This window comes from Dama dama, chromosome 8 (assembly GCF_033118175.1).
Source record: "Dama dama isolate Ldn47 chromosome 8, ASM3311817v1, whole genome shotgun sequence".
In the NCBI taxonomy this organism is placed as follows: Eukaryota; Metazoa; Chordata; class Mammalia; order Artiodactyla; family Cervidae; genus Dama; species Dama dama.
In genome coordinates this window covers 44941397-44967449 of record NC_083688.1, presented here as the reverse complement: position 1 = coordinate 44967449, position 26053 = coordinate 44941397, and the positions used below count along the sequence as shown (strand labels likewise).

The window sequence follows — 26053 nt, the reverse complement described above, 5'->3', positions numbered from 1 at the left end:
GAGCCACTGCCTCAGATTCTAAAGAAAGCTAGTGAGGTATTTGAGAGTATTTTGTGTAGACTTCAAAGACAGATACATATTGCTCTCCATCTTTTCGTACTCTGCTGGATTACTGACTGTCTCTGCCTCTCCTGTGAAACGTTCACACTCTTTCCTGCTAGGCAGTGGAACGACCAGATGCTGAGTGATGCTTGCCAACTGGTCCTGGATGAGATTTACATCCCTCCAGACGCTGAGGGTGGCATGGTAGAGTATAGGCGAACCCTCATCATCAGCTTACTCTTCAAATTCTACCTCAAAGTGAGGCGAGGCCTGAATAAAATGGTAAGGATGATTTCTCTGGGTCTCTGGAGTCCTTGGCCTTCTGGACATGAGCCTGCACATGAAGGGCCTCCACGGCCTGGTTTTAATAATACACAGAGGGTGTCAAGGGTGGGGCTTTCGGGTGGAGCTTCCCCGCCTCCAGCAACTTCCTCCTGGCCCTTCTTGTTTCTTTCCTTCCCTCGCCCTCCTTCACTCCTGAGCTGAGAAGGGGATAGATGACCTTGTTATTCCATTTGACTTATAATTTGTATGACAGATGCTAATATGCATTCAAGTTGATTTATAGTAGTGAAGAGCATTCAATGAATAAATACAATCTTTTCCTTAAAATAAGACCTATTTTAATATTTTGAAAATATGAATAAGACAAAAAGGGAGAGAAAATCATCTATAATCCCACAGCCTGTACATAACCATTATTAGTATTTTATTATGTACTTCAAACAACAGTGCTAGCCCAGGGAATTCAAAGCTCAGGGCTCTCTCCCAGCAGAACTGGTATCTGATGTCTGGAAGAATAAATAGGATAACCTATTCCTGACATGTGTTTTTCCATGCTAGTCACTCAGATTGTAATTAAATGTGAAATAATCTTCTTTTCAGGACCCCCACAAGTTTCCTGATATCCCAGAGAAGTTCGTGAGTGCTCTAGAAGATTTCCCGATAGAAACACCCCAAGGAACTCAGATGTTCCAGGTCGGTGGCTGGGGTTTTTTGCTTTTTAATCTGTCTGTGCATGTAAGTGTATGCCATTATGCATATATCTTCTTTCTTTTCAATAACTTATTTTTATTACTTGTACAGACAAAGTCTGCTAAAGCCAGTTAATGTTACCCATTGTCACCCACGCCTGGCTTTCTTGGTTTAGCTTCTATGCTTTTACTGAAGGCTACACAAAGCATTAGATTCTGTATCTCCTTTCCCTACTATTTTCAGTTTTGCTGCTTAAAATTTCCTCCCTTTCTTGGCCCATGTCTGTCCTTTCTTTAAAATCTGACTTAACATTTACTGCTTCGCTCAGTCCTGTAGAAGTCTTTGTGACCCCATGGACTATACAGTCCATGGAATTCTCCAGGCCAGAGTACTGGAGTGGGTAGCCTTTCCCTTCTCCAGAGGATCTTCCCAACCCAGGGATCGAACCCAGGTCTCCTGCATTGCAGGTGGATTCTTTACCAACTGCGTTATGAGGGAAGTCCCTGCTTTCTTATTATCATCCTAAATCTCCCAGAAACTTGTGTATATTTCTTGCACCAAATTAGTTGATGTCAGCTATTCTTTATTGCTATACAAAGTTGATCACATTGTGTTAATGTTATGTTATGTTAATGTGTATTCTGATACCTCAGCAAGGTTGTAGTCTTTGAGGGCAAATAAAAAAAGTCTTCTTTTTTGGGGTGAGGGAGTGGTTGTAATCAGAATGTATCCTTTACCGTACGGATCTTTATTAATGTTGACTCACAGATATAGATACCCAGTTGCCTATAGTCTTTCTTGACGTTGGAGTAGGCCAAGATATATCAGACCCAAGTTTCAGTGCTTGAGGACGTCTGGCAGTAAAATAACTTGCTTTGTTCGTGAACAGTGTGTGGATCCCCACCAACCCCCACAAGATCCAGTTGGCCACCCAGTCATGCACCAGTCAGCCATTAAACACGCCACAGGAGAAGCGGTGTTTGTTGATGACATGCCGCCCATCTCCCAAGAACTCTTCCTGGCTGTAGTCACCAGCACCAGAGCTCATGCAAAGATCATGTAAGAAAATAAAACGTCCTTATATGTTACTGGAATGCATTCACAATTTCATATTAGAATTGACAATTTATTACATATGTGGGTCAATTAAGAATAATTTTCTCTTCTGAATGGGAATCAGTCATTTTTTAAACATAGTTAAGAAAAAAAAAAATATATATATATATAATATATATATGGCCAAAAGTAAGAACTACTAACTGCTGGCACTTTTCACATGGAATACTGCCCATGACTTGTTATGAGGTCATCAATTTTTCATGGTGTTTGAGGAATCACTTATATTACCCTGAACTTACCTCTGTAACTCAAGTGTGTGCTTTCAAACTTTCCTTCCTAGATTAATTGATACTTCAGAAGCCCTGGCCTTTCCTGGTGTTGTTGATGTGATAACAGCAGAGGATGTTCCAGGAGATAATACCTATCAGGGAGAGATTTTCTATGCACAAAATGAGGTGTGTGATTTGTGTGCCGCTTATCATTCAAATGCTTTGCTGGAAATGCCAAAGTGATTATTGGTCATGACCCATGTTCACATCACAAAGACCTGCAGGGAACCAGTGACTCCCCCTCAAATTCTCTCTTGAACGGTGGACCCTTTTGAGATTCTGTTAAAAGCCATAAGCCTTCTCAGGGAAGGCTTCTAAAAAACCATCAAGTGGTAGAAGCAATACAGAACATAGGACATTAAAAGAACCAACATTATCTCAGGACAACTGGATTACTGGCTGTGACATGGGAGTGGGAAGGAATGTGACTGAAGACAGTCACAGGCCAGGTCCTTAAATTCTGCCTCCAACCTATGTATCCCCTGAACCCCACTCAAGTTACTGTTTTAGATTTATTCTCAGAGGTTGAAAATAATACAACATGTGACTTTTCGGCAGGTAATTTGTGTGGGTCAGATCGTCTGCACTGTGGCTGCTGATACCTATGCTCATGCAAAAGAAGCTGCTAAAAAAGTGAAGATTGCTTATGAAGACCTAGAGCCCAGGATTATAACAATAGAGGTATGCAGGCCACCCTATGTCTTCTAGAAAGACTAGGGTGGTATAATTTTGACAGAATTCAACCCATGGGGTCACAAAACCATATAGGGCTCACCTATACTGGGTTTAGAGTTGTCCATAGTTTTAGAGAGAAGGCTCTAGCAATCTACACCTCGAAATATAATACTGAGAATTTTTCTGCCTGGAACTCCCTCCTTTCTTGTGTCCATTTCTCCTCCCTTGATCTCTTGCTAAGGTATGGCCACAGAATACAGATAAGGGATACCAGTGAGATGTTCTATGACCTCACATACAAAACTAGTCAATGGGGAAATCCAGAGAGTGTGAAACTCAGAACAGTTGTAACATTTACTGGATTACAGCTTGGGTCCTCTGTCTCCCTGCCTACTTCCTGCTTAAACACAAGCTCTGGAGATAGTACTCTGACTCACAGTCTGACTCTGTCATCTAGTGGGACCTTAATAGCAATGAAAGCTTTGACAAGTTGTTTCAACTCCTCATACCTCAGTTTCCTCGACTGTAAAATGGGAACCATGAAAGTACCTACACCAAAAGGTCACTGTGAGGTTAAATGAAAGAATTCAAACGCTTGGAACAGCACTTGGGACATGGAATCCATTCAATAAATGTTAGCTGTCTTTTTGTTTTAGTTGTTTTTGTTAATGAGGACAAGAACATATTCTCAGTGCTTTATAACCCCAGTACCTAGTGAAGCACTAAGCCCATAGTAGGTGCTCAATAAATATGTGTGATGGAAGGATAGATGAGTCCGTAAGCAATGTGAATCCCAGCCAATGGGATGCAGTCTTCATCATTCTCTGTGATTCTCCTCTGTCTTTCCCAATGGTTACCAAACTCAAGTATTTCCCAGTTATCCTCGGAATGCCTCTTAATTCTGTCCCTATCTTTCTATTCTCATTTTGTCTCCCATCTCACGGTTCGGCCAGATCCTCATCACCTGTCATCAGATTAATTATCATAACTGCTTTAAAAGGCTCTTGTATTCTATTTCAACCTATCTGTCTATCACATTAACTTTCTAAGCCTCAAAGTTCAGCAGATCACTTCTTCCACACAGCAACGTCCCCTGAGATGAGGTTCTTAGTATGGGACTCAGGATCTTTTTGGGGGGGCTCTTCGGGCCTTCATTGCTGCGCACAAGCTTTCTCTAGTCGTGGCGAACAGGGGCCACTCTTGTTGCAGAGCGCGGGCTCCAGGGCATGCAGGCTTCAGCCGTTGTGGTGCGTGGGCTCAGTTGCCCTGTGGTGTGTGGGATCTGCCCAGATCAGGGATTGAATCATGTCCCCTGCCTTGGCAGGCAGTCTCCCAACCACTGGACCACCACGTAAGTCCTCAGGATCTTTCTTAATCCAACCTCAAGGCAACTTTCTAGCCCAACCTACTGTTTCTTGATAGAAAATCTCCACTGGGGGTGTGGGGGGCAGCTGGGTGGGCGGCGGCTGGCTCGTCTGTGTGGGGTTGTGTGGGGCGGCCCCGGAGTGGCTGACCCTCTGCCTGCAGGGACCTGAGTCGCGAGGCGGCGGCCATGGCGGGGTCGGAGAGCCAGCTCAAGAAAATGGTGTCCAAGTACAAATGCAGAGACCTAACTGTACGTGAAACTGTTAACGTTATTACTTTACACAAAGATCTCAAACCTGTATTGGATTCATGTGTTTTTAATGATGGCAGTTCCAGGGAACTAATGAACCTTACTGGAACAATTCCTGTGCCTTATAGAGGTAATACATACAACATTCCAATCTGCCTGTGGCTGCTGGACACATATCCATATAATCCCCCTATCTGTTTCGTTAAGCCTACTAGCTCAATGACTATTAAAACAGGAAAGCATGTGGATGCTAATGGGAAGGTATATCTTCCTTATCTACATGAATGGAAGCACCCAGAGTCAGACTTGTTGGGGCTTGTTCAAGTCATGATTGTGGTGTTTGGAGATGAACCTCCAATCTTCTCTCGTCCTACTGTTTCAGCATCCTATCCACCATTCCAGGCAACAGGGCCACCAAATACTTCCTACATGCCAGGCCTGCCAAGTGGGATTTCTGCATACCCATCTGGGTACCCTCCCAATCCCAGTGGTTACCCAGGCTGTCCTTACCCACCTGGTGGTCAGTATCCTGACACAACAAGTTCCCAGTACCCTTCCCAGCCTCCTGTGACCACTCTTGGTCCCAGTAGGGATGGCACAATCAACGAGGACACTATTGGAGCCTCTTTCAGCTCAGTGGTCAGGGATAGGCTGAGATGGCGGATGAAGGAGGAGATGGATCGTGCCCAGGCAGAGCTCAGCGCCTTGAAACGAGCAGAGGAAGACTTGAAAAAAGGGCACCAGGAACTCGGGGAGATGGCTACCCGTCTAGATCGAGAGGTAGCTGAGGTCGCTGAAAGCATGGAACTTTTGAGAAAGAAGGATGAAGAACTCAGTTCTGCTCTGGAGAAAATGGAAAATCAATCTGAAAACAATGATATTGATGAAGTTATCATTCCCACAGCCCCACTATACAAACAGATCCTAAATCTGTATGCAGAGGAAAATGCTATTGAAGACACTATTTTTAACCTGGGAGAAGCCTTGAGGCGGGGAGTAATAGACCTAGATGTCCTCCTAAAGCATGTACGTCTTCTGTCCCGTAACCAGTTCCAGCTGAGGGCACTAATGCAGAAAGCAAGAAAGACTGCCGTTCTCAGTGACCTCTATTGACTTCTCTGATACCAGATGGAAACTGGACTCTTCTAAAGTATTCTTTTCTTCTCTTCTTTTCTCTTATATCAGTAGGTGCCCAAAATAAGTTATTGCAGTTTATCATTCAAGTGTAAAATATTTTGAATCAATAATATATTTTCTGTTTTCTTTTGGTAAAGACTGGCTTTTATTAATGCACTTTCTATCCTCTGTAAACTCTTTTTGTGCTGAATGTTGGGACTGACTATGCTAAATAAAATTTGTGGCATAAAAAAAAAAAAGAAAATCTCCACCCTTCCAGTTGGCTTGTTCTCATTTTGGCCCCTCAGCTTGATTTCAACCTCAAACTACTGCTTTATGAGGTGCTTTAAACTGTAAATGATTCTCCCTCTCTTCTCTAGCTGTCCTCAGTTCAGTTCAGTCGTTCAGTCATGTCCGACTCTTTGCGACCCCATGAATCGCAGCACGTGCCAGGCCTCCCTGTGCATCACCAACTCCCGGAGTTTACTCAAACCCATGTCCATCGTGTTGGTGATGCCATCCAGCCATCTCATCCTTTGTCATCCCCTTCTCCTCCTGCCCACAATCCCTCCCAGCATCAGGATCTTTTCCAATGAGTCAACTCTTCGCATGAGGTGGCCAAAGTATTGGAGTTTCAGCTTCAGCATCAGTCCTTCCAATGAGCACCCAGAACTGATCTCCTTTAGGATGGACTGGTTGGATCTCCTTGCAGTCCAAGGGACTCTCAACAGTCTTCTCCAACACCACAGTTCAAAAGCATCAATTCGGTGCTCAGCTTTCTTCACAGTCTAATTCTCACATCCATACATGACCACTGGAAAAACCATATCCTTGACTAGATGGATGTTTGTTGACAAAGTAATGTCTCTGCTTTTTAATATGCTATCTAGGTTGGTCATAACTTTCCTTCCAAGGAGTAAGCCTCTTTTAATTTCATGGCTGTAATCACCATCCACAGTGATTTTGGAGCCCAGAAAAATAAAGTCAGCCACTGTTCCCACTGTTTCCCCTTCTATTTCCCATGAAGTGATGGGACCAGATGCAATGATCTTAGTTTTCTGAATGTTGAGCTTTAAGCCAACTTTTTCACTCTCCTCTTTCACTTTCATCAAGAGGCTCTTTAGTTCCTCTTCACTTTCTGCCATAAGGGTGGTGTCATCTGCATATCTGAGGTTATTGATATTTCTCCCGTCAATCTTGATTCCACTTTGTGCTTCCTCCAGCCCAGCATTTCTCATGATGTACTCTGCATATAAGTTAAATAAGCAGGGTGACAATATACAGCTTTGATGTACTCCTTTTCCTATTTGGAACTAGTCTGTTGTTCCATGTCCAGTTCTAACTGTTGCTTCCTGACCTGCATACAGGTTTCTCAAGAGGCAGGTCAGGTGGTCTGGTATTCCCATCTCTTTCAGAATTTTCCACAGTTTATTGTGGTCCACACAGTCAAAGGCTTTGGCATAGTCAATAAAGCAGAAATCGATGTTTTTCTGGAACTCTCTTGCTTTTTTGATGATCCAGTGAGTGTTGGCAATTTGATCTCTGGTTCCTCTGCCTTTTCAAAAACCAGCTTGAACATCTGTAAGTTCATGGCTCACGGATTGCTGAAGCTTGTTTTGGAGAATTTTGAGCATTACTTTACTAGCATGTGAGATGAGTGCATTTGTGCACTCATTTTGTATAGCTTGAGCATTCTTTGGTATTGCTTTTCTTTGGGATTAGGAAGAAAACTGTCCTGATCCCACTCAATTCAGCACCTAACTTTCATCACCTACACAAGGTCACCCTTGAGCATTCCTGGCCCCACCAACCTCCTTCTCTTTTCCTCTCTTTACTCTGTTATTTGCCCGCCTCACCACAAAGTTGGTACCTTAACACCAAACTGCCTCAGGCCCTCATTCGGCTGTCTAGAGTAGGACCGTATTGTATATATCAATCCTTGTCTCCCCCTCAGCTCTTCCTCAGAGCCCTGAACAAAACTAAGGCAATGCCAGTGCCTGTAATCCATTTCAACCCAACATCTGTTGTCTCTCCTTACTGCTTGGATTGTCTTGGTGTGTGAAGATCTGATTGAGCAGGAGCTTGGGGTTTTGATGGTGGGTGAATGGCTTATTAGAATGCTTTTTAAAAAACAACACCTTTTTCTTGTTTGTTTTGGTTTGTTATTTCCCCTGCAGCAAGCCCTAGAGCACAATTCATTTCTTTCTGCTGAGAAAAAAATTGAGCAAGGAGATGTAGAGCAAGCCTTTAAACACGTTGACCAAATCATTGAAGGTAAGTGATCTTGAGCCAAAAAGGTAAAGCCTCTGCAGTTGAAGACTTAATTCAGTCATCTGGCTTGAGAAATACTAGAGCTCTCAGGCAAAGTTTCTCAACCCTAGTGTGATTTTTGAATCACAATTTTAAATGCACAAATAATTAATTTACTAAGCTTGATGAAATTTTACATATGTATAAGTCTATGGGTGGAATGGTTAGATAACATCACCAACTCAATGGACATGAATCTGAGCAAACTCTGGGAGATAGTGAAGGACAGGGAAGCCTGGCATGCTGCAGTCCATGGGGCAAAAAATTGGACACGACTCAGTGACCAAATAAGAACAATAGGTCTATGTAAATACTACCCATACCAAGATATAGAATATTTCCAGCACCCTGAAAGCTTCCTTGTGCCCCTTCTCAGTCAGTAAACCTCCCAAAGATTTTTGTTTTAATTTTACTTATTTGGCTGTGCTGAGTCTTTGTTGCTATGCAAGGGCTTTCTCTAGTTGGAATGTGCAGGCTTCTCTTACCGAAGAGCATGGGTCTAGGGCTCTCAGCCTTCAGTAGTTGTGGCATATGGGCTTAGTTGCCCCTCAACACATGGAATCTTCCCAAACGAGGGATCAAACTAGGGCCGCCTGAATCGGCAGGTAGATTCTTAACCACTGGACCACCAAGAAAGTCCCCAAAGATTTTATTCTAACCTTTACCACTGTAGATTAGTTTTACCTCTTTTGAACTTCATATAAGTGGAACTTTATAGTATAACTCCTTTAGCGCCTACTCCTTTTATTCAATATTGTGTATGGAGGGCTCATCCATGTTGTTGCATAGATCCATAATTCTTTTTCATTGTTCAGGAATATTTCATGGTATAAATATTTATATATCCATTATATCTGTAATTATACCCATAATTTATTTATCTATTCTACCATTGATATGTATTTGAATTTTTTCAACTTGGGGCTTTTATGAATAGTTCCTGTAAACACTGTTATTACACATGTCTTGTGGTGAAGATAAGCACTCATTTTCAATAGAATATACTCAGTAGTAGAAATGCCAAATAATTCTGTTTTAATATGTTTTGCTTTTAGTTAATGCAAAACATTAAAAAATGTTTTTCCTACTTTACTCCTAATAACAATTGTAAAAGTTCCATTGTTTGTTTATTATCATCAGTCTTTTTAGTTTAAATCTTGTACACCCTTCTCAGTATTTCTTTCTAGTACTTGATACTTCACAACGCTATTGTAATGCTATTGTAAATTATATTTTTATTTAATTTTCTACTCATTTATGTCTAATATATAAAGACAGTTGGTTTTTGTATATTGAGCTTACAGCCAGGAGTTTCACTAAATTCCCTCACTATTTTAATTGTCTTACAGAGTCTCTTGAATTTTCTGTGTATAAAGTTGTATCTTAACAGTTTTATTTATCTTTCCTAATCTTGATACTATATTGTTTGCTTGCTTGCTAGTTTTGAATTGCTGCACTGGGTAAGACTTAGTACAGTTTTTTAAAATACAAATATCCAGATACCACCTCAGACTTGTGAAATCAGAACCTTGGAGTAAAAGGTCAGAGCATCAGTATTTTTTAACAGATCTCCATGTGGGTGAGTCTAATTTGTGGCCAGAGTTGAAAGCTGCAGTTGTCTTTACTAAGAGAATTGCTACAGATCTTAAGTAAGAGAAAATAGTGATTTTTACAGTAATTTTTACAATCTGTTACCTACTTCTAAATAAACGGAATGGCAAGTGCTATATTTTTTACTGAAATACCTTTAGAATACTTATTTCCCAGCATCATTCTGTTTAAGCAGAAAATGTAGACTGATTCCCAATCATAAAAACAATTTACTACCTCAGAAGAATAGTTAAATACAAGCAGGAAAGCTAAGAAAGATGCTCAGAGATTTGACAATATCTACCCTTGTGTCAAACATTCATTATTCCATAATAGATTTTATAGAAGAAACTAAATGGGATTTTACAAAGACTATAAATTTGGGCTAAAGGTTATTTAGTTGTGATAAAAATATTAGTTAACATTTATCAGGTACTCATTGTGCCAGGCACCCTGCCAAGCATTTTACATGTTTTATGTTATTTAATCCTGACAACAACCCTAAGAAATGAGTAGTATTATTATTAAGTCTATTTTAAGTTCCTAAGTATTACTGCTTACTATTTAATATGTAAGTAGAACACCGCTGAGAAAGAACACATCAGTAGTTCTTACTTTACACATCAGTAGTTCTTTAATACTTAAGTAGAACACCACTAAGAACTGGTTATGAGATCTCAACCAGTTACTTAACTTTTCAAAGCCTCAGTTTCATCATCTGTAAAATGCAGCTACTGATGTATTCTTTCTTAGCGGTGTTCTACTTACATATTAAATAGTAAGCAGTAATACTTAGGAACTTAAAATGGACTTAATAATAATATAGGGTTGTTGTCAGGATTAAATAACATAAAACATGTAAAATGCTTGGCATGGTGCCTGGCACAATGAGTACCTGATAACACATCAGTAGTTACATTTTACAGATGATGAAACTGAGGCTTTGAAAAGTTAAGTAACTGGTTGAGAGCTCATAACCAGTTAGCAGTAGAACCAGGACTGGAGCCCAGAATTGGTTGAGCCCTAGGCCCTTGCTGTTAACCATAGTAGTATATTTTCTTTAAATTTCTGTTCTCGCTGAGGGTAACAGAATGACAAGATGCTAGCTAGCTATTTGTCATTCAGGATTCTGGCCATAGTGGGAGTTCAAGTTGAGAGTTTGAAAGTCAAAGGGAATTTAAAATTTGGACAGAAATGACCAAGACTTGGAGAAGACTCTTGAGAGTTCCTTGGACTGCAAGGAGATCAAACCAGCCAATCCTAAAGGAAATCAGTCCTGAACATTCATTGGAAGGACTGATGCTGAAGGTGAATCTCCCATACTTTGGTCACCTGATGCGAAGAGCCAACTCATTGGAAAAGACCCTGATGCTAGGAAAGATTGAGGGCAGGAGGAGAAGGGGGTGACAGAGGATGAGATGGTTAGATGGCATCACCGACTCAATGGACATGAATTTGAGCAAATCCCAGGAGATAGTGAAGGAAGGGAAGCCTGGCCTGCTGCAGTCCATGGGGTCACAAAGAGTCGGACACGACTGAACAACTGAACTGCAACACAACCAGGAGTTATTGAGAATATAATGTCTTGTAATAGTTAACAGCATGGATCCTGGGGTCAGGCTGCCTGGGTTTGGATCCCAGCTCCACTCTTTACTGGCTATGTGACCTTGGGAAGCTTACTTAACCTTTCTATGTCTCAAATTCCTAATAATACCTGCCTCATAGGATTGGTACAGAGAGTGCATACATTTATTATCTATAAAGTTCTAGGCCTCAGAATAATATCTATCATATGTAAAAACTATTTAATTATTAAATAAATTTGAATTTAGATTAAAATCGGTATATACATGCTGAAAGCAAACTTTTTTTGTAGGGGAAAGGGTGCCTTTTTACATGACTCACATCCTATTATCCCAAGAATTAATTCAAGAAATCCTTTGTTTTCTGGCAAAGCAATTCACTTATTTTTAACAGTATGGGGTTCTTTTGGTTAGTTTTAAAGTAAAAATACTAACTTTCAAATACTTAAACAAGGGCTAAATGTGTCTCTAGTACAACCTACAAAATAATAAGGATGAAGAACTTATTTACAAAACAAATACAGATTCACAAACTTAGAAAACAAACACGGTTGCCAGGAGGGAAGGATGGAGAGAAGGGATAGTTAGGGAGTTTGAGATGGACATGTACACACTGCTGTATTTAAAATGGATCACCAACAAGGACCTGCGGTATAGCCCAGGAAAGTCTCCTCAGTGTGATGGGCAGGCTGGATGGGAGGGGAGTGTGTGGAAGAATGGACACATGTATATGTATGACTGAGTCCCTTTGCTGCTCACCTGAAACCATCACAACATTGTTAATTGGCTATACTCCAATATGAAATAAAAGGTTTAAAAAAACAATAATAAGGATGTACTGAGCAAGCCAAAAATCTCAGCTAAATCAACAAGAGCAGGCTGGTTTTAAGGTAGGAATCAACCTACTTACCTTCTCTGTGACCCAATAATCCTGACATCGCCTCATTAGGGTACATACTATTATTACCCCCAATTTTCTAGATGAGGAAATGAGGATTTACTAACTTGGCCAAACTCACTGAGCAAGGATATAACAGAGCTAGGATATGTGGTCATGTTGGCCTGTGTACTCAAGTCCAACACATCACAGATCTCACCACCCACTGGACAGGCCAAGAGAAGGGAGGGAGCCAGCCAGAGTCAGGCAGCTGGTGAGGCACAATGAAGATTGATGAGAAAATGTGGTTTAACCAAATGATGCGAAGTCAAGCTCTATAAACTGAAGTAACTTGCTCTTTACAAAGTAAACACCACCAAGAGTCCCCAGGTTGGAACTTTCAAGTAAACCTTGTCCTGTGTTTATGCTTTATAGGTGAGGTCCACGTGGAAGGTCAGGAACATTTTTACATGGAAACGCAAACTATCCTGGCTATCCCCCAAGAGGAAGATAAGGAAATGGTGATACACCTTGGAACACAGTTTCAGACCCATGTGCAGGTAACAGAGTATTTTTGGAAAATGAGACTCCAAATGGCTGTGTGACAGAGGCCCTTACAACCAGGCTTTCCACTCTAAGGGCCTTTTGATGTCTGCACTCCCTGCATACTTGCCATTGGCTGAAGTCCAGAATGAAGGAAATGGGGCAGATATTTCCCTAAAAGGGCAGACCTTTCACAGATCTGAAAATTGTGCTGCCTTCCCAAAATAGAGGGCAGAGTCCATCTTCCCCTTCTAACAACTTATAGTGTAAAACTTAATCTCAGGGAGGTCAAAGCCTTAATATTGCATTTACATTTCCCTTTGTGGTGCTTCTGAGTTGCATCTCTGTGTGAATGTTTTTATAAATCGGTGGCGTATGTGTAAAGTGATCACATCTTCAAGACGTTTTCAGCCCAGTGCAGCAGCATGTGTATTCCAATCCTGTTGTGGTTGAGATTTAACCTCACCAAGGCAAGTAAAGAAAATCCTCTGACATTCCCCTCTTCTGAAACGTGGAGCTGTAGGTCCTAAAGCAGTGGTAGGCACAGGGGATCCTTGGCCAGTTCTAGGAGGAGGAATAATGACAGCCTCACTGAAGGAAGGAGCTGGGGGCTTCCTGGTGGGGCACAGTGAGTTGGTAGCTTGAGGTCCTGAAGGATGGCGAGGCTCAGTAGGTGGAGGAAGCTCCCAGCTGCCATTCAAAGAAATAAACATGTATAACAGAGCTAGCAAAACAGCCTATCAGCAGATGTTTAACCCAGAGCCCTTGAGAAGATGCTGATGCTGAGCCGGGATGTAGCTGCGGCCTCCACTGTTGCAAATTTTGGAGTGGACAGAGATGGAAATATAGGCTTTGATGCTAATCTGCTACATGATCTCCAACAAGCAGCTGGACACCAATATCTTCTGTAAATTGAGGAATTTGATAATGATCACCCCTGAGATCTCTTTTGGCAGACTGTATGTGGCTCTGGGGTCCAGAGGAATAACATGTATGTCCTAAGGTCCTTAGTTATTTCCCATCATCACCTTCTGAGGTGCAATCAATCATGACAGCAGGCATTTCCCAGGGATAATAGGGGCACTGGGTACTCACAGCCCAAAGCCCATAGCCTGGGGCAGCATCAAAGGCAGGGCCAGTAAAGAATTTGAATAGATATTTCTCCAAAGAAAGTCTGTGAATGACTAATAAGCACATGAAAAGACGCTCACACGTGGCCAAATATTAAGTCGTTTCAGTCATGTCCGACTCTGTGCAACCTTATGGACTGCAACCCACCAGGCTCCTTGGGTTCAATTCCTGGTTGGGAAACCAAGATCCCACAAGCCTCGTGTGTGTGTGTGTGTGTGTGTGTGTGTGTGTGTGTGTGTGTGTGTGTGTTTAAGTCACTTCAGTCATGTCCAACTCTTTGTGAACCTATGGACTGTAGCTCACAAGGCTCCTCTGTCCATGGGATTCTCCAGGCAAGAATACTGGAACAGGTTGCCATTTCCTTCTCCAGGGGATCTTCCTGACCCAGGGCTTGAACCTGCATCTGTTAACATCTCCTGCATTGGCAGGCTGGTTTTTTACCACTGGCACCACCTGGGAAGCTCAGCATCATTAAATCACTGTGTGTGTGTGGATAGTCGCTCAGTCGTGTCCAACTCTTTGCCACCCCATGAACTGTAGCCCATCAAGCTCCGCTGTCCATGGGGATTCTCCAGGCTAGAATACTAGAGTGGGTTGCCATGCCCTTCTCCAGGGGTCTTCCCAACCCAGGGATCGAACCCAGGTCTTCTGCATTGCAGACAGATTCTTTACCGTCTGAGCCACCATGGAAGCCCACTAGAAAAATGCAAATGAAAACACAGTAATAGCAGTTCGCTAGACAGACAAAGGACAAATAGTAACAAGTGAGAATGTGGAGACATTAAAAGATTTATTCCCAGCAACAGAGCATGAAAATGGCAGAGCCACTTTGGAAACAGCTTGGCAGTTTCTCAAGATGCCAAAGATAGAGTGATCATATAACCCAGCAATTTCACAACTAGGTATCTGTCCAAGGTGGACTTCCCAGGTGGCTCAGTGACAAAGAACCCACCTGCCACTGCAGGAGATGCGGGTTTGATCCCTGGGTCAGGAAAATCCTCTGGAGAAGAAAATGGCAACCCACTCCAGTATGCTTGCCTGGAAAATTTTCCAGGGAGAGAGGAGCCTGGCTGACTATAATCCATGAGGTCGCAAAAGAGTTGGACATGACTTAACAACTAAATAACAGCAAACATTTTCATTAGGAGTGACTGCTTAATAGATATAAGTGTTCTTTGGAGATGCTTAAAATATTCTAAAATTAAGTTACAAAGATGGTTGCATAATTGTGTGAATGCTGTTTTTGCTCAACTACTGAATTTCTCTTCCTAGGTAGAGAGGAAGTACATGAGTGAGGAAATAAGCCAGTAAGTTGCACTTACCTGACTTTGGAGACTTACCTCTTTCAGGAATACGTGGCTGCAGCACTAAATATCCCAAGGAACAGAATCGCCTGTCACACGAAAAGAGCTGGAGGAGCATTTGGGGGGAAAGTGAGCAAGCCTGCTCTGCTGGGAGCTGTCAGTGCCGTGGCTGCCAACAAGTAAGAGTTACAGTGGCTGCAGGGCAGATGCCACCTATGTCCCCCCAGCCCCGCACCCCAACTTTCATCCCACTGATCATAGCCTTTCATTTCCAAAGGGCATGGTCAGCACATGGGTGAAGACACACTGGACCTAGAGCCAGAGGGCCTGGGTGTCAGCCCTGCTCTGCCCACTCATTCACAGGGTCACCTTGGGCAAGTCACCTTGGTTTCCTCATCAGTAAAGTGGCGAAAGTAATAACTACCTGTGTTCCAGGGTGGTTGTGTGAAATAAATGTAATCACTATAAATTTTGACTCACTGCACAGATGTAACTAGGGGTTACTTTTATGAGTTGCATTGACTTTCACTCATTTAAATGTTTATGTTTCAAACCATTAAAATAAATTAAGCTGAGGTTGGCTGAGGAGAGGGAAGCTCAAAATCCCAACCTTATGAGGGGCATATTTTTTCACGAAATAAATCAGGTGTGTTGCTGCCTGGGAATGTTCTCTTAGCCTCTGCATGTTCTGGATGGAATAACCAGACCCCAGGAATAACCACGACTTCTGTGAGTTAACCTTATAACTACTAAATTTCACTAAGTATATTCAGGACAAACCTAACTTACCCCTGGTTACTGCTCCAAAAAGAAAGACTGTGAATGTTCCAGCTCGTTGGCGCTTTCCAACAATAGAGAAGACCATCTAGTAAGTACAGGTGTGTAGGTCTTGGGAGCACTCCCGCAGAAGCAGGAGGAGTGTTCACTAGGCACTTGAAGAAGGAAGAGTCTGAATGCAGCCAGGGGAGGTTGACAAACGATTGGTTCTCCACCCTTTCAGCCTCCACATCCCACTTATAACAAATATATTATCCCCCTTTTAATGTCCCCAGATGAAATTCATAATAGTACAACCAGCTTACACATATAATTGCAAAATAATCATAAAATTCCTTGATGTAATATAAAAAGGAAGGAAACTTAACCAAATAACATGTTATTTCAATATCTGAATATTTCATCATTCTCAGATGTGACTAAACTAAAATGATTACAGTAATAGGAGTTCTTTTCCCACATTTTAATACCCCCACAAATTTTCAAAATATTAAGGCCTGCAACTACCCCCAATCCCACATTGAGAAACCACGAAACTGAAGTATCTTAAGCTTTCTTTCCTTATTTCGATGCATCTCCCCCATCATGAAGCATCCAGCATGTTAACAGAATCATCTCCTACAGGACTGGCCGCCCAATACGGTTCATTCTGGAACGTGGTGATGACATGTTGATAACTGCTGGCCGCCACCCACTGCTCGGAAAATACAAAGTGAGTGACAGCAGCAAGTTCAGGAAACTGCTTAAAACACTGTCCGGTGATAACCAACCTATAGTACAGACAATTTACTAAGTTCTGTGCCACTTGAAAGGGACATTGGGATGCTGCCTAAAACTAATCAGAACTTCCTGTTGAGGTCATGGTCTACTTGGTCACCACCCTCAGTGTTCCTCTGGTGACTGTCACATCAAACCATGTGCATAAGCTGGGTATAGACTGACAGCTGTGACCGGATGTGTTTGTGTTCAGCATGGTCTGGTTGTAAAGGACTATTGAGGAAACGGTTTACTTGTTCTATCACTTTGCAGATTGGATTCATGAACAATGGTGTGATCAAAGCTGCTGATATTGAATATTATATCAACGGCGGATGCACTCCTGATGAGTCTGAGTTGGTAAATAAGAAATACACCTTTCCCATAAGTTACCATTGCACTGCTCTTTGTACGAATAATCATCATACAAATTAGACAAATTCTGTGAAGCATTTGAGTTAGAGATAACATTTGGATAAGCGGTTTTGAATACTTGATAGATATGAAGTTTTGTGTTGTTCTGCTTTAACTCAGGTAATGGAGTTCATGGTGCTGAGATCTGAAAATGCATATTATATTCCTAATTTCCGGTGTCGGGGTAGACCTTGCAAAACAAATTTGCCATCCAACACTGCTTTCCGAGGATTTGGCTTCCCCCAGGGCATAGTGGTCGGTGAAGCTTATATAACTGCTGTGGCCTCTCAGTGTAACTTAACCCCTGAAGAGGTAAGTCATCAGTCTGAGCACCCTAGCAAAATTCTGACATCGTTGGCTCAAATATATGTTGAATATCTATGTATATTAATAGACGATGTCATCTTCTAGTCTTGAGGTGTCTGATGCTAAAGAACCCACCTGCCACTGCAGGAGACGTGGCTTCACTCCTGTGTACGAAGTCAATCATAAAACTTATTAACCAAAACAACAAATAGCACTTCTGATTTTGTGGATCAGTTGGGTAGCTCTTCTGGCCTAGACCAGCTCAACTAGAGTTTTATAGTCTAAAAGACAGTCGAAGCTGGCATGTCTGGTGGTCCTTGGGCTGATTAGTCTAGGGGATGTCTCAGCTGGGAAGGCTCTCTCTGCTTCACAGCTTCTCACCCTTGAGGAGGCTAGCCCAGATCAGTTCTCAAGGTGGCTCGGAGAATGAGTAGCAAGAATGTGGCAAGCCCTAATGCACAAACACTTTTCAAGTCTCTGCCTATATTGTCCCATTGGCCAAACAAGTGTCATGGCCAATCCCAGAGTTGGTATGAAGCATTCAAGGGCAGGAATAGAGAAAGTGGAATAATATGGCCATGTGTACACACATTCTAGCACAGTTCAAGATTTTGAGGAATTAATCTGAGAATGATTAAGAATAAGGAAAAACTGTGTATGAGTAAAAGGCTGTGGGATCAGGAGAATTTTGTCTCAGCTCTAACAAATCTTGGGACAGAGTTCATAATAACAGTACCTACTATTGCTCAGAGTGGTAAAGTTAACTGAGGAAATGCAATTAACCTACAATCTGGAGCATATGAAGTGTTCAGTAGTGGTTTCTATTGTTAGTATCATTAAGTTTATACATGTATGTTTGTACTTACATATCCACAGTCATTTCAATAATTGTTTTGTTTTTCAGAAAGACTTTGTTCATATCAGGTATATAGCAAAAATGCTTGCCTCTCGTCAACAATAAACCTATAGCCTTGAAATTCACTTTATTTCCCTGTCTTTCAGGTTAAAGAAATAAACATGTATAAGAGAACTAGCAGAACAGCCCATAAGCAGACATTTAATCCCGAGCCCTTGAGAAGATGCTGGAAAGAATGTCTGGAGAAATCTTCCTTCTCCACTAGAAAACTGGCTGCAGAGGAATTTAACAAAAAGAACTACTGGAAGAAGAGGGGGCTTGCCGTGGTCCCCATGAAATTTACAGTTGGGGTGCCCACAACCTTCTACAATCAGGTGAGGTAAAGACAGGTGTCTCTGGCAGAGAGACATGATTGTCTTGCAATCATGTGTGAGGAGGGATGGTCCCCTCCAGGGAGAACAAGAAATGGGGCACTTTTCTATAGTAGGAAACACAGTGGATTTAGGCAAGTGTTGGAAACCATGGGTATTGGAGCAGACCTGGGGCAACACAGTCCCAGGGACCTTAGAAACAATCAACAGGTAAACTCCAGCTCAGGGGGTTAGGCCTTGGACTGGGCCCCAAAAGTGAGTATTAGAGTATGGCATCGAATTTCAAATCCATGAGAGAACTGGGGTAAATAACGATCCTTTCCACCTCTTTTCTAATTTCTCAGTGACCATAGTCATTTGAAAGTGAGAGATTTCAAAAACGCATGAGAATAGAGCTCTCCTATCCATACAGAACTTGGAATTCCTACATTGAGGCTCAGTGACTACTATCCTTCCTTTTTAATTCCATCTTAAACAGTGTTTCATAGAGTTCTTATTTCTGATTTTTTTTTTTTTTGACTTCTATATCCATCAATCTCTGAAATATTCTAATAACCAAACCCATACAAAGACAGGCACCCTTACTAGTGTGAATGAGTTTTGGCCAAGCTGGTCTTTTATTAAAACTACCTTTAATATACGCTCTTCCTCAGAGTCTACTAACAAGGTAGAAAGGCAAGTGAGAAGGAGGGAGGGAAGGTCAGGAGAGTTTGGAGCAGATGTTCAGTCTTTCCCCCAGGTAGTATTTCTCAAGCCAGAATAACAGATCTCCTTTAAAGGAAAACAAAAGTATTCTTGTGGACTCTCAATAGTTGCTTATTTTTTAAAATATTTTTAACTGTGTGTTAACCACAGAACAAAGAATAAGCTTCTTATAGCTCTTATGCCTTTATAAAACACAAATTTGGAAAATTAATAAAAATAGTAATGATAAATGCCAATAATGTTCAGAATAGTAACATTAACTAAATGTGATAAATTATGTTGCTTTTCTAAATTAAATCCACACTTACAAAATGATGATGGCTCCACTGCCACTGCACGAGGAGTTTTGTATCCCAAACATGGCCAATCATCCAAATCACCTGGGAGTTTTTAAAAAAATGGGTATATGAACTCCAAGTTCAACCTTCTACTGAATTGGAATTTCCATAAGGGGGCCCACATCCCTCCCCAACCACGATTCTTAAGGTCAGCAGCATTTGGAAATTATTACAACATCCCGACTTTCTTCCAGCTCCTCTAGTATCCAGGGCAGGTTGTGCCTGGAAATTGACTTATCCAAGTTCCATTTGTTTTAAAATTAATCTTCATGTTTAGGGAGGAACAAACAATAGAGTTTTGTGCAGGTTGGGGCTTTGGAGAGACAACGCGCACGCCAACCACACAATGCCTCCTGTGGGCAGGACACATGTGGGAGTGTGGCTGAGCCACACTTCATGCCTCTGCACTAGTGTTTGCAAGTCTGGGGCTTATCGACAGGGCTTGTCTGTAGCTGTCTGTAAAGGTTTTCCTCTCTAGTACAAACGATGAGAGGTTGGCTCATGGAAGCAAAACCATTCATCGGGTAACCTCAGCTAAACTCATGGCAACATTTGTCCACATCAGTGTCCAAACTGGTTTTATAATTATTATCTCCAGGCTGCTGCTCTTGTCCACATCTATCTCGATGGCTCTGTCTTGGTGAGTCATGGTGGCTGTGAACTGGGACAAGGCCTTCACACCAAAATGATCCAGGTGAGATATGTATTCCTTTTCTCCATTGTGGAAGAGTATCGCTGGACCTCAACCTTGTCTGCATGTGTTGTCCTAAACTAGATGTCCCAGAGTGACTGTACTGCTGCGTAGCTACTACAAAAGAGGTATAAAAGAAAACACAAAAAGATTCTTCGGTTGGCCACAAAGAGAACAGCATATGCTTCACAGTGCCATTTAAAATCTTCTGAATTATATAATCAACATATAAAATCCCCAATGTTCCCTTAAATGTTGGTCAGTACAGAGTAGCTGTACAGTTTTATACTCAGTTCAAAAAAGAATTAAAAGGTTTTGAACTTGTGGGGAGGGAGAATTAAAGTCAATGAAATAAATAGTATTTTTCTTCTGCTCCTGGCAGGTGGCGAGTCGTGAACTGAACATCCCTGAGTCGTATATACACCTATCTGAGACCAACACGACCACAGTTTCCAATGCGACCTTCACAGCTGGTTCAATGGGGGCAGACATCAACGGGAAGGCCGTGCAGGTGACTTTTTTCCATTTCTCAGTCACCCAGCTGACCGTGCTGGAGGGGACCTTGTCCCGTCCCTTCTTTTATGGAACATGAAACTGAGGCCAAGAGGGGCCAAGCAGGTGGTTCTAGATCTCTCAGATAATCCCTGGCAAAACTAAGACTGCAAGTGGTTCCAGCTCCCTCTGCGGGCTTCTCTCCTCCCCCTTGAATAAAGTCTACCTCTAACTGTTCTAAAAACTCTAAGATCACTTAAAACCCATTTTGGGGGGTCTTGCCACCTGGCATGCAAGATCTTAGTTCAACTTAGTTCAGGGTGTATGAACCCATACACCCTGCAGTGGAAACGCAGAGTCCTAACCACTGGACCACCAGGAAAGCCCCCCACTGGGGTCTCTTTTATTAGCAGAAACTATCTCATTTCAGTAATTTAAACGTCCAATCCAAAATTCCAAAATGTACTGCAAATTCCACTGTCTTTGCTACTTCCCAGCTTGGGCCTGCAGGCAGAAAGGGGCAGGCATGGCTTCTCTCCGTTTCTCTCCCTACCCTTTCTCCCCTGCTACCATCCTCCTCACCTACATTTCAGACCCTTATAAAGTCCAAGGAAGAGTGAGCGCAGAGATGAGAGGCAGAACGGGTCTTACTTGGCTGGCATCAGTGTAATCTGACTGTGCTACGTCTGATTCCTCCCCTCTCGGGGGCCATCGTGAGCTCCCTACAGGGCCCCTTCCAGGCGGCTTTGACCTGGGCCGTGCCTCTCTATGGCTTTAGCCACTTGCAACCTGCCCCAGCCCCACCCTGAGCCCCAGGCCAACTGCCTCCTCTTTCTACTGAGGGACCTCTCCACTTTCAGAAAGCTGTGATACAGGAAAGTAAAAGTGAAAGTCACTCAGTCGTGTCTGACTCTTTGCCACCCCATGGCCTATACAGTCCATGGAATTCTCCAGGCCAGAATGCCGTAGTGGATAGTCTTTCCCTTCTCCAGGGAACCTTCCCAACCCAGGGATCGAACCCAGGTCTCCCGCATTGCAGACGATCCTTTACCAGCTGAGCCACAAGAGAAACTCTGATACAGGGGGTCCTTTTAAATCTAGAGGTTAGAGCTTAGCCAGAGCTGGGAGGCAGGGCAACAGAAATTATTTCATAACAGTTACAGAGTCACCAAAAAAATACATACTAGAGTAAGATTGCTTTCAAAAATCAGTGGGTAAAGTACAGCTTACAACATGAAAACTTCATTTATTAGTAGAACCATGTGGCTATTGCTGGGCCACCTTTGAGACAAAATAAAATCCTTCATCTGAAGTCTAAAAAAGTACGAGATCTCAAAACGAAGACTCTGCACGCACTGGCTTCCGCTGTCTGGTTTGGACAGAGCTGTCCAGCAGATCCAGAGAGAGCTACTTGGGAGGAAAGGAGGGGCAGTTTGTCACCCAGTTGTCATCAGACCTCCTACAGCTCTGCAGTGGGCTTCCATGGTGGGTTGATTATGAAGAGCTTTCGAGGTTCACAGCTTCCCAAGGCTATAGACTCTTTGTCAGCCAACCATCATGCCAGATTTTCAAAAGAACCACATGGAGCAGAAGCTGGGGCTTCATTGGCTGCAAAGGAGACGGTGGCTCTAGCCCTGGTGTAAATAGGCTGTCCATTGGTTGAGGAAAGTGCAGTTGTTAATTTCAGAACCCCAGAATTCTTTTTTAAATCTCAAGTCATTTATATGGGAGTAAAGTATAGGAAATAGTTATAAAAAAGAAAAAAAAAATGCCTTGAACAAAAGTCCTGAATAATTTCAAATTAAAAGCAGCAGTAAGAGGATGAGGTAAACCAATACACATTAGTACAGTTAGGCCTACAGAAGTAGAGATTGACTAAGTATTAAATACCACAAAGCATAGAAAGCAGCAAACAGAGAAGATTGCTTTCATTTTGGTTTTGTCTTCTGAATTTTGTCTTAGAATGGAATGGTTACATACAGAGAATTCTATTAATTAGAAAAAAAAATATCACCCAGGGTGGCATCCACAATGCAGACATCACCCAGAACACGTGTACATCTGGGGACTTGGTGAATAGGAGGATGGCGCTTCCCAGAGAAGGCCCTCCAGGGCCCCAACCCTCCACCTGCAGACTTGGTTCAGAAGCAGACTCCAGCCTGCAGAGACCCCAGCTCTGGGGAATGCACATCAAGGTCTTGGAGTAACTCTGAAGCACCTCTCCCTGGGCTCAGCATGGGGAAAGCTCTGCCTGCCCCTTCTCCCTGAAGAGATGGAGACCCCAGCGCACCAACATCCTTCTCCTTGTGACACCCTCTCCCTCATTACAAGTTTCTAGTCTCCTGGCTTCGGCCCTCTGATCCCACTGAGGCAGGTGCGGGAGGGTGTGTGCAGCCACCCTTTCTCTGCATGACCTGCGTAGGAGGTAGAACACTGCTGCGGTCCTTTAATGGACCGGAACCGGTGGTCCAGAGTTGATGATAAGAAAGCAAAAGAGAGAAAGAGGCTAGTATTTCCTGGGTGATGCAGAGGACCAATAAATGCAGAGGACCTAGGACAGGGCTTGTACCACTCACAGAGGCACAGGGCGTCCTCTCAAAGAGGTCTTGAAAGCCTGAGCAGGAAAGTGAGCTCGGCAGGTTTTTATGCTCCAGATAATTAGCCAGAGAGAGAGAAAGAGAAAGAAAGACATGGGAACCCAAGTCTCTAGTGAAACAAGGGTATTTTATTAGCAGAAATTCAGGCTTATATATCTTTAGTAAAATGATTACTCAGCCATTACAAAGGATGAAATCCCATCAATTGCAACAAAATGGATAGTCTAAAACATACAAGGTCGCTGACGCTGAAAAGAGTCATTGAAGGGAGCTACTGAAAAGAATCCAAGCAGGTACCCTTTCCCATGATCTCAGTCCTGAGAACTGTGTGCAGCTCTACTCGTTCCCGGAATAGGAACTGATAAGGAACAGAGAATCCTTGAGAAATGGCACACAAATGAAGAAAAGTACAACATACTGGATTCCTTAAAGTTGAACATCCCCTGACAATTCCCCCTTTTTTATTTTTTCATAATTGGGGGTGACTGTAGATACTTTAGTGGAAAAGGTCCTGACCAAAGGAGTTTGTTTAGCTTGAATAATTTTAGTTGAAAGGCATTGATATAATATGCATATAACCACTAGGGCAATTATTAGCGTTATAATTTTAGATCTAATACTATGTATAATGTTTTGTAACCATCTTCGAGGGTCTAGCCCAGATAATTGATCAGCTAAGTTGTTTAGCTAAAGTTTTCAAATTAGTGGAAGAGGGTAGACTTTTAGAAAAGGTTTCAAAGATTTCTTTTTGTAATAATTGTACATTCAGAGAGGCATTATCATGTATGTTTTGTAAATGAAACTTGATCTGTTTCCAGTTGTAGGCACTATGATTGAATTGAACAGGAGTAACACAAAATCGAGTAGGCCTCCAATCACATTTTAGTATCACTTGTTTTTGTAAATCTATTAATTGATCTCTGACCCACTTGATGGCTGTTTTTAGTTCCTGTATTTCATCTTGAATTTTCTCATCTATCTGAGCCTGAGTGGCCCACATACTATGAGCATCTTTAGTCCAATTTTGGATAAAATTATGTGTTTGAGTTGAAGCTTGTAAAGCAATGCCAGCGACGGCAGCAGTGGTGCAAATAGCTATTAATCCCAAAATGCCAAGAATCAGCCATCCAATGAATTGTTTAGATCGTCGAAGTAATTTAGTAACCAACCAGGAAGTGAGCCCAGCCATGGGGCCCTCTTCCCAGGGCCATTGGAGATTTACTGGTAACCACAAATTACATAGAGATCAAAGAATCAAAAGGGATTTATTTTTTAAGGAAAGAAGAGTTAAGACAGGTATATAATTTGCAATTTATACAAGTTACAGAACGTAAAATTTTATTGAACTGTAAGTTTCCTATAGCTATAACAAAAGGAAGGGGAACACAAGCTTGTTTGAAATATGATTGATTATAGTGAAAGAAATAATTACTATGACTACAACTGGTCCTTGTGAAAAGTCCGGTCCAAGTCCCAAGTTCTTTGGTGTTTGCAGCAAGTTTTTAGATGTCTCATTGTTCAGGCCCAATCTGTTTATCAAGGACAATTCAAGGATGAGGGGGTGCCATTCCACCATCAAGCCAGTCAAGAAGTCTTTTGTCATGGTAATGTTCCATCGTAGTATTAGTAACTTACCATGTCACTTGAGTAGCATAGTCACACACAGTACTGTCAATATCATCTGAGCAGTTAGATAACCACATACCATGGGGTCCCCAATTGACAATGGTGTACTTAGCCACAAACATCAATTTTCCTGATTTGGCTTGACATTTGTCCCAACAAACAGGAGTATATTTAAAGTTCTTATAAGTAAATCCTTCATATAATGTTTTTTGTCCTTTCCCTAGAGTTTCAGTTATATTGACATGGTTTTCAGAAAAATAAAGGGCAGTAGATAATCCAAGCAATGTCCAAAAGTCCTCTTTTGGAGGCAAGACGAAAGCCCAAGTTTGTCAGCTAATGTTAATGCATAATTTTGCTGGGCCCATGCACAGAGGAAGGACTTCATGACCTAGAGAAATATTAATTAGTCTTCCCTCCTCCTCAGGGTGTGACGGCCCTTTCATACTCCAGGGAGAAGGCATATGTATGGAATCATTGGTTGATACGATCGGTCTCTTTTTTGTCCATTCTACAACCTGTAATAAAGGGGGGTTGGGTATGTAAGCCCAGTAAGTATGATTAGTTAGTTCAGCTTGAGTGGGGGAAGTGAAAGCAACCAAAGCAAGCATAGCAACAAAAATATTTTCAGGACTCCAAGGCATTTCCTGTTGAGAAATCAGATTTTCAGTTTGATTAGTAAGGGTTTTTATTTGTCTCCAAGAGGGGAGATCATAAGGTTGATGCCGCCAAGGGTGGTGCTTTCTGGAGATCTTTAGAGGCATCATGGCTCATATTGGAATTTCTTCCTCCTGGGGTGTTTACTGTTTCACCTCTAGTTTGAATGCCAGGGGGCCCCCTTAGGCTGAATCTTCCAAAGAGGAAGCCATGTGAGTTCGTTGGATCTATCTGGAGAAATACAAGCATACTCCTTTCCCTGTAAGATTAGTTTCCCAGACTTTCATTGATTAGTTAACCCATCTTGGTACCAAATGGGCA

At 42.2% G+C, this 26053-nt stretch overlaps 2 protein-coding genes across 2 annotated transcripts in view; both read left to right on the top strand.

Moving 5' to 3' along the window:
* LOC133060987 (aldehyde oxidase 4) overlaps positions 1-26053 on the top strand; it is a 78999-nt gene that overhangs the window by 32684 nt on the left and 20262 nt on the right. Inside the window, exons 15-28 of the mRNA XM_061149039.1 lie at positions 162-324; positions 928-1020; positions 1907-2076; positions 2417-2531; positions 2964-3086; positions 7989-8085; positions 12607-12731; positions 15195-15328; positions 16551-16638; positions 16956-17042; positions 17217-17408; positions 18405-18632; positions 20271-20366; positions 20746-20874. Of these exons, the coding sequence (XP_061005022.1) occupies positions 162-324; positions 928-1020; positions 1907-2076; positions 2417-2531; positions 2964-3086; positions 7989-8085; positions 12607-12731; positions 15195-15328; positions 16551-16638; positions 16956-17042; positions 17217-17408; positions 18405-18632; positions 20271-20366; positions 20746-20874 (1840 nt within the window). The remainder of the gene's footprint in view (positions 1-161; positions 325-927; positions 1021-1906; positions 2077-2416; positions 2532-2963; positions 3087-7988; positions 8086-12606; positions 12732-15194; positions 15329-16550; positions 16639-16955; positions 17043-17216; positions 17409-18404; positions 18633-20270; positions 20367-20745; positions 20875-26053) is intronic.
* LOC133060988 (tumor susceptibility gene 101 protein-like) lies at positions 4577-5808 on the top strand. The gene has a single exon (XM_061149041.1). It carries the CDS (start codon positions 4633-4635, stop codon positions 5806-5808), a length of 1176 nt encoding a protein of 391 aa, XP_061005024.1. The 5' UTR covers positions 4577-4632.